This window comes from Eurypyga helias, unplaced genomic scaffold, assembly GCF_000690775.1.
Source record: "Eurypyga helias isolate BGI_N326 unplaced genomic scaffold, ASM69077v1 scaffold4473, whole genome shotgun sequence".
Classification (NCBI taxonomy): Eukaryota; Metazoa; Chordata; class Aves; order Eurypygiformes; family Eurypygidae; genus Eurypyga; species Eurypyga helias.
Window position 1 is genome coordinate 20,207 of NW_010239169.1, and position 8,762 is coordinate 28,968.

Genomic DNA, 8,762 nt, shown 5'->3' on the forward strand with positions numbered 1-8,762 from the left:
AAAAAAACCCCAAAATTACATGAAACTTAAAAATAGCTGTTTGAAAAATGGAGGGGTAGGAGGGACAAAAGCTGTTGTGCTTTAAGAGTTGGAAACTATATTACCTCTTTAATTCAGTGCACCTAATCATCACATTAGAGGCTGTGTAATTAAAAAGAAAAAAAAAAAAAAAGCTGCTGACTGAAATGCCACAAAAGACCAGGAGGGGAAGAAGTAGCAGCAAGTTACTGGTAAAAATATCGGGATTTGTGGTGTAAAGTCAGAGTTAAGCTGTTTTAGCGATAAGGAGTTCTAGTCCTAGGAGCGTAACAGAATTAAATAAAACTAGGTAAAAAAAGGCTTTCATGTTTCACTGTTCAAGTTCTGGTAATACCTACTCACATAACTCTTTCCTCACCTCACACTTGAGCTTTTAGTTTATGTGGTACCATGACCTCTAACTGTCAAAAAAATAACCACTTCAAGCTATGATTTTGCTCCATAAATTTTCTTAATGCTACTTTCGTTTAACTTAACATATTTATCTCTGAGACTGAGTATGCCTGAAATTTGCTGCAGTGAGATCAGTCCTTTATACATCCTCTGCCAGTTGCATTCTGATGGAGTTTACAATTTAAAATGTCTTAAGTCAATTTAACTAGAAATAGCCTGAAACTGTTATGTTGGCATAAGCTCTCACCTTTGCTGTGCAGAATAGTTGCACTTGTGTTTTATCTTAGGCTTTTTGTAATCTGTTTTGGCATTTATTTATTAATTTCCTAAAATATGCCAGGAAAGTGCCATGGTGAAGTTGAAATTTATCTGTATTAAGAATAGATTAAATGAGATATTGTACCTGTCTGAAACCTCTTCCACTTCTTTCGGTTTATCATTCCGTTACGCGTTGTGGAGATAAGCTGACTTTTAGGCTGAAGGGAAAACATTTCTTAAATAGTTCTTTACTAATAATGCTTTTACTAAAGGCATCTGAGTTTTTTCAATGAGGCAATTACTTAAAAAAAAATCCCAAACAAAAAACAGAAAAAAAAACCCAACACCCAAAAAAAGGCCAACAAAAAAACCCACAGACAAACAAAACAGCCAAACCTGACTGGAGAATATAGGACAAAAAGGGGAAGGAAAGTGACTTTCACATTTGTGCTGTCAGAGTAAAGAAAATGCAGCAAAAATGTGTGCCCCCCTTTCAGATTTTAACTTTCTGGAATACCAGTTTCAGTCACTTGTAATTGAAACTAACTGCAAGTAGATTACTCTAGAACGTGAAGGGAAGAGAAGTGGTAGTGCTGTTACTAAAACACAGGACTTAATTCTATCTGTCAAAGATGGTGAGGAGACAAAAATGCAGTAGACTGAGATAGTATTTCAGAATTATTGCAGCTAGTAGTGGGGTGAGAAGTTTGTCCTCACAACAAGGGATCTTGGCAATGGGATCTAAAGAAAATATGTCTTCAATTCCCAATTCTACTGTTTTTCCTGGTTTTCATTTCTACAGTGTTACTGGAGTGACCTAAATGTTTTTGTGCCTTAAACTTAAATTTGCCAAAACTGACGTCGTGAGATAAAAGCTGTTAACAAAAAGAGCTATTGTTGAGTTACGATACAGCTTTACAATCTGTATGTATGTAAAGTGTAGAGTTCTGTAGGGGAACACAACTGGTTTTGTATCTCTTATGTCTTAGTCTGTTCTTCAAAAACAGACTTCAAAGGTGTCTAGTTTGCTCCAAACATGCGTACAGTGTTTCAGGTCTTCTCCTTTAGGAATACAGGACCAGTTCCCAGAAGCAGTTTTACTTCCTTCATCGGAGGATAGCGTTGTTATAGTAGGTCCTGACCCCTGAACTGCAAAGCCTCTTGACTTAACTCATGTGAAAGTTAGTCATGAAAGTCAACTTAGGTAAATAATTCCAGCCCTTCCACTTCAATCTGCTTAGGCATTTAAATGAACACAGTTCACTTCAGAGGTTTTTTGGAGCTGATTGATTGGTTCTTTTTATTTTGCCTTGTAGAAGAAAATGCTAAATTAGGGAAACAAGATTGTGACAACCAAAACCAGAGCCTGTTACATTCCAAACTGAGGAAGGAAAAGTCTCTGGGTGGAGGAAGGTGTATTTGGAAGCCTTCTTCCTGATTTTGAGTGAGGACTAACAGCTGCGAGTGTTAAGGGCTTCTAAATGCCATGATCACATACCTTCAGTTATGTACATAGATTTACTGCTTGCTTACAGTTTAGTTCTGTAACATTGATGCTAATTACCCTAGCAATGGCTTGTTGCTTTAAACTAGTTTTTATATACATACATACATAGGACCTCTACTCTCTTAAGCCCTCAAATTTTTCACTGGCTATGGGACACAGATCAGGCAAGAGGAAGGGTAGGTCAGCAATCTGTCAGTTGCTCCCTGCCTCTGCTTCATGCATAATAAATTGTAATGAGCTTGGAGAATTTTGTGAGGTTTAGTTTGGTGCCAAGCTGCCTTGCTTAAAGGCATAACCAACCACTGATAGTCTTCAAAGTAGAAATATTGGCTGGAAGTTAGGACTTAGTTTCCCGAGTGCTAGCTGGAGTGGAGGAATGGAAAAAAACTTGCTTGGAGACCTTGATACAGTGAGGAGAACATGGTTTGTTTGTAAAGGGGAAAAAAATTCTGCCCTTCTGGCTTCTAATAAGGTTGGGTTTCAGGATTAAAAATTCAGTTTAAATAAAGTATTTTTAGCCTTTTGGTGGGGTGGGGGGAACTGTTAAATGTTACAAGTACAGGGTAGTGTTACTGAAAACATGGTACTGTAGTATGGTGAGTATTTATTTTTTTAGACCTGAAAATGAAACTGTATATGAAAAGAATTCCCTTTCTTCTTCTAGCAAATGGTCAGCAGAAATCTCAGGTCGAAGTCATGCTATACCTCACATTAAGACATATATGAGACCCTCTCCTGACTTCCAGAAGATTGCATGGTTCTTAGTTACAAGGTAAACAACTGAACACAAACCTCTTGCTTAAAAAGACTCACGTATAAAGTTGTAGTCAGTTGCAGGCCCAGGTGAGTTACTGCTATAATCCTCATAATACTTTAAGTATTGATATGAATTTTTGTCCATATTTAATGTTTCTTCATTGCATTGCCCCTTTGGGGGCTGGAAGTTGAAATGGTTGTCTGGAACTTGGCAATTGCACCAAAATCTTGTCTGAGCAGTAACTGCCAATTTTGGGGTTCAGCATCAGCTGAAGTGATAAGTATTTTTAAACCTTGCATTGAGTTTCTTTAACATATGCTGTACATGAGTGTGCTGGTTTATACAAAATAGGTGATGGTTCAGCCTGAATTTATCTGTGAGCTGCCTTATTGTTACAAAACATGTAGATACATGTAGTATCTGGAATCTGACCTTTTGTCAGATTGAGTTGTTCAGCAATCTAGCTTGAAGTCTTTGTATTTCTATTGTTTGTTTTTTAAAGAAGCCAAAAGAGGGAGTAAGAACGTCTTATTGTGAATGAAAAATATGTTTCAGTTTTGTTAAAACTGACTTTTGTGCAGCCCTATATACTGTAGATCATGATCTTTGTATCCTTACTCTTAAATACACAGTTACTTTAATCTTTTTTCCTTTTTATATTCTGGCTCTTTAAATTTCATCCCTCATTGATACTGTTGCCTGCAAACACTAGCAGAAATGCTCTGTATTATATGTATTATAATGTAACTAGTCATAATTTTTTCACAAAGGGGGTGGTGAATCAGCAAGAATAGGTTGCCCAGAGATGTTGTGGATGCCCCAGCCCTGGCTGTCTTCAAAGCCAGGCTGGATGAGGCTTTGAGCAACCTGATCTAGTGCAAGGTGTCCCTGCCCATGGCAGGGGGGTTGGAACTAGATGGTCTTTAAGGTCCCTTCCAACCCTAACCATTGGGATTTATGATAATTGAGCTAGCCTTTTAATCTTCCTAACTCATCAAATTGAAGCTACTTATGAATACCAAGTTCCTTTCTGAAATGTGCAGAGAAGTTTCAAAAGGCTGAATTTGTCTTGTATATCTGTATGACACAAATAGACTTGAATAATTATCCATGTGTCCTATGAATAACCTTCTATATATATTCTGTGCTCCTTCCACTGTGCTGTAAAAATAGCAATAAGGAATTACACTCAAATCTCTTTATATGAAAAGACTGTTCTGGCTGAAGTGAAGTTCTGCCAGAAGTGCATTGCTACAGCTGCGGTGCTTAAGCAATTTCTGCTGTGAACATTGTGTCACTGAAATGCTTTGTTTCTCTTGGCAGTGCCAATCTATCTAAAGCAGCTTGGGGAGCTCTGGAGAAAAATGGTACCCAACTGATGATCCGTTCGTATGAACTTGGGGTCCTTTTCTTGCCTTCAGCATTTGTAAGTTCATAGTTCAAGTACAAATCCTGGGATATGCTGAGAATCTGCAAATACTGATGAATACAAATGTGACTGGATAATCTGCTTACTAGGCTCTGTGTTTTCAGGTTAGAAAGCTAATAGCCAGTGGGGTTTACACAAGGTAATTAAAGTAGAAACAGTCTGTTTTCCTACACAGCAAGTATGCCTTTGGTATTGATGTGACTTTTGTCATGTTTCTGAAAGACAATAATATTACAGAATTGTAACATATACTAAATATTGCTGAAAAATATGATCAAATCTCTTTTGTGCTTCTTAAAACTGGGTTGTGAGTTCATACATCTAAGTGATGCGTATGGATATTTAACTTGAAAAACAATTCCTGATGCTGTACTGATTTGCCATTCTGGCTCTGTCCCTGAAATGCACTTGCAAAGCAATGTGACTGTCTCTTCTTAGACTTTTGGCTTTGAGAACAAATTCTCAAATGCATCTTCTGAAATCTCTGATACAAATCTAAGAACATCTTCATAAAAGCTGAAGTATTGTATCTTCCAAACCTATGTGACAGTAGTCTTGGTATATAGAAGACAGATTTGACCCAAAAGAACTATTGTTCTAGTGTGTGGAGCAGAGAATTGGGAGACATGAAATGTTTTTGTGGTAGCTGAGGTCCATCCAGCTTGTAACCTAGTCTTAGTGCAGTTGTAGCAGATGCCATGGGGATTAGCACAATAGACAGTACGTCGGTGATCTCTCTTTAGTGTATGTTCCCTGTGATTCATTTTAAAGGCTTTCCAGGATGAAAATTATATCCAGACCACGATGGTTAGTAGCCACAACTCGGTTTATTCTCCACACACGTGAAGTTCCTTATTGAACTACGCTTGCTGGTTTTCAGCCCCCTACAGAATCCTATGGTTAGTGAATCCTGTGACTTAGTTGTGCACTGTATTTAGGAAAAGAAGCTTCCCTTTTTTGTTTAGATTTTTTGGGGTCTGATCTAGATCTACTGCCTGATAGTGCAGTTGTTGAGTTCATTGTTCCTGTTGTTGATTCCTTCTCTCTGGTGAACCTGTTGGTATCAACAGCAGGTAGTCTATGTTCAAACTCCTTCCTGTGTAAAAAGTCGTCTTTACCAGAGGAGAAATTCCAGGTTTCTCTGAAAAATCCTTTGCTAAAAGGCCTTAGAAATATTTTTCTGATGAAGAATATATCTTTCCTAGATAACATTCACAGAAGTTCACGTTTCGTCATTTCTGTTGATTAGTAATGTGCTCCCAAATTAGTGTTTAGTAATAATAGGACATTGTAAAAATGTTTACCTGCTAAAATGATAAAATTGCAGTCTCCTAAGATTGATGGTTTCTGGCTGTCGCTAAAGAACTCCTGTATCTCACTCTCGACATTTATTAAGTAGTTTATGTAGCAGAGTGGTCTCTGCTACTCTGAACCTTAAAGACAATCTCAGACATCATTCTCCAGCGTGGTTTAAGTGGAAGAAAACTTTTAGAGAAAATGCATTGATTGGAGACTGCCTAGGGTAGGAAGCCTTGGTTGTGATATCACTGATCACTGCACTCCAAAAACCAGATTGTACTCAGTGGATGAAGATTTTTGTATGGTATGCCTGCATTGCTAGTTTTGGAAAACATACTTCAAATGGGTATAAAATCAGGAATAATAGAGATAGTCTTTTTGCCAGGAGTGGCCATACCTGTTTCAGATCTGAGCAATCTGCAAAATTTTCACATAAAAAACCAAATACCCAAAAAAGACACACACCCCAGGAAAAAAAAAACCACACCCCACAACCCCCAGAAAAGCCCTGTGAGAATGTTTGTCTTGTATTCCATCCTGAATCTTGCATTCCACACAGGATTTCATGCATGTGAAGCAGGGGCTGTGGGATCACCAGAACATTTTTCAGAGGGCCAAAACTTACATTAAAATATCTTGAATTTCCTTCCCTATGCCTACCACTGTAAGTCTTAATGCCTTCAATCTCATTCTTGTTTTCTCTAAGTAACTCTGTTTCATTCTAAAATCAGACTTTGTTTTGATGAACAGAATTATTTGTTCAGGAACATTTAATTTATTTATCAGAAATATAAAAGATTCTGAAGCACTCGGACCTTTAGAAAGTTTCAGCAATCTGGAGTTAAAATGTTACCTTCTTTGCAAGCTAGTTAGACCTTTCTGCCGTTAATGACTTTGTCATCATTTTGGGTGTTTTAGACCAAAATTATGCATGTTTTTGTTTCTGCTCGCAGTCCAGTCTTAGCAGACAGAATAAAATTCACTTAGCCACTGAAGAGACTGAGAATTATTAAAAATGGAAGTATATTTTAATTCCTCTGTTGCATCAAAATAAGCAGGATTTAAATGCAGTGTTTAATTTTACTATGATTAAAAACACATTGGATACTTGCGAAGCATCTGCTCCAGCCTTTAGCAGATGCTGCAGGCCTGTTGACGCAAGAAAATTTGGATAAAGATTCTGATGTAAATCCAGTATGAGTACTCTGCTAGTGATGACAACTGCAGAGAACAATTTTGGTAATACTCTGGGTAAACAGTTCCTAACGAAGTTCAAGCCTTGTGGTCATGGGGGTGAGGGGCGAAGAAGACGGTGGCTGGGTCTGCGCTCACAAAAGGAGAGGTTTCACTGAAACCCGGCAAGAATCGACCTCTTCACTCCTTTCTTTGCCAAACCTCTGTTTAGCGACCAGGGAGAGTTCTGCTTCCTGTGGGAGGGGGCTGCGTTCCTTTGAATTGGAAATTCTTTTAATCAGTTTTTGCTGCCCTCTATGTTCGTATGCACGCTCTAAATTTGTTTATGTGGACCTCGGAGAACACTTGGGTTTTAAATGCCTAAGAGTCCTTAACTTCTGGCATTCTGTTTTGGGTGAGTTTTTTTCCCTTTTGATGAGTCAGGGTGTTCCTCTTACGATCCCCACTATGTTCAGGAAAAGATCAAATTCACCTAGTGCTATACAGCTCTATGTTATTTTGACATCAGTTGAAGCAGCAAGCAGTGTGAAAACCTCCTGCAGTGCAGAAGAGTCACTGCTGAAAATCTGACACCATTAGGTAAGGGGATGAAAAATGTTTGGTTTTAATGTTTGTGGTAGCAGAAAGGAGGGAGTATTAATGCAGTTCATATACTGGGAGCAAGAACCATAGTTATGTATATTATGCCTGCAAGGTGGTTATCAGATTAATTGGAGAAGTAGGATTTGTCTGCTGACAATCACCTCCTCTGCTCCCCACTCCGACTGTTGTGACTGTCCCCTAGAAGATGATTACAGGCTTTAAGTCTGTAGTAGTGTTATTGTGCTGACACCTGTCAACCTCACAGCAATAATGAAGTTCTAGTTTTCATCTTGGGAGTGTTCACCTTCTCTTAATAAGACAAATGTGTAATGAAAAATACGGTTTCCATGCTGCTTTGATTTCTTTTTGAAGTTGAAAGTAAGCACAACGTCTATTTAATATGTTCGGTGTCAAATGCAAAAGCTGGGGCCAGTATTTTCAAAACTGAGTCTTCACTTGTACCCCTAACATGGTTGTAGAAGTGTAAGTAAGCCGTCTTGCGGGGGCCGGAGTGTGGAGTGGGGTTGTTTGGGAGCCCAGTGGCTTTTCAGAGAGTGCAGAAACATACACATCAGGAAGATGTCACTGCCACAAGCGAGTAAGTACTGCTGATCTCAAATGTAGCTGTAGGGTCAAGGATTGTAATGGCTGATGTTGTTCATTGCAGCATGAGTTTATCCTTATGATGCATGCATGCCACAGTCTTATATCTGAAAACCAAAAATAGCTTAATGCACACAAGATGATTCTTTCTTGAGAATTGCCAGTCGATTGTTAGAGCAGTGGGGTTCAGGACACATTGGCAAAACTGTCCAAGAACTGGAGCTAATATAGAGCCACGGGAGGTACTATGTTGCGATTATTCTGCTAGCAGTGTCCACATCGGTTTAAGGCTTCCTCAGGCAGATCTGTACAAGCTGCTGTCATTAGGGACATGGCTTTCATTAACTAAATGCGTTTGTAATGTTTTAGTAGACACCAGTGCTTTTGGCAAAGTTTTTCCTTTATGCAGTTTTAGAATCAGCATCTCAAGAAGATGGTTCCAAATATCTTTAAATGAGATTAAATTTAACATCCATAACTTGAGATAACTTGCTCTAAGGCTGTGTTTCAGTCTAATGATACTCTGCAGTAGATTCTGTAGTGATAGGATCTGACCCTTGGGATCTCAATCTGTCTAAAATCGGTAATTTCAAAGGTGTCATTAACCTTTAGAGATGAGAATTTTGTCTATTGAGCCATCCTTTGTAAAAGTCTATGGAAATTTTGTAACTTTATTCAGTAAAAAAGGAGTCTTCAGCAGG

General features: G+C 38.4%; 1 protein-coding gene across 1 annotated transcript in view; it reads left to right on the forward strand.

Annotated features, from left to right (window-relative positions):
* TDP1 (tyrosyl-DNA phosphodiesterase 1) overlaps positions 1-8,762 on the forward strand; it is a 46,382-nt gene that overhangs the window by 19,821 nt on the left and 17,799 nt on the right. Inside the window, exons 12-13 of the mRNA XM_010148045.1 lie at positions 2,862-2,969; positions 4,278-4,380. Coding sequence (XP_010146347.1) covers positions 2,862-2,969; positions 4,278-4,380 — 211 coding nt within the window. The remainder of the gene's footprint in view (positions 1-2,861; positions 2,970-4,277; positions 4,381-8,762) is intronic.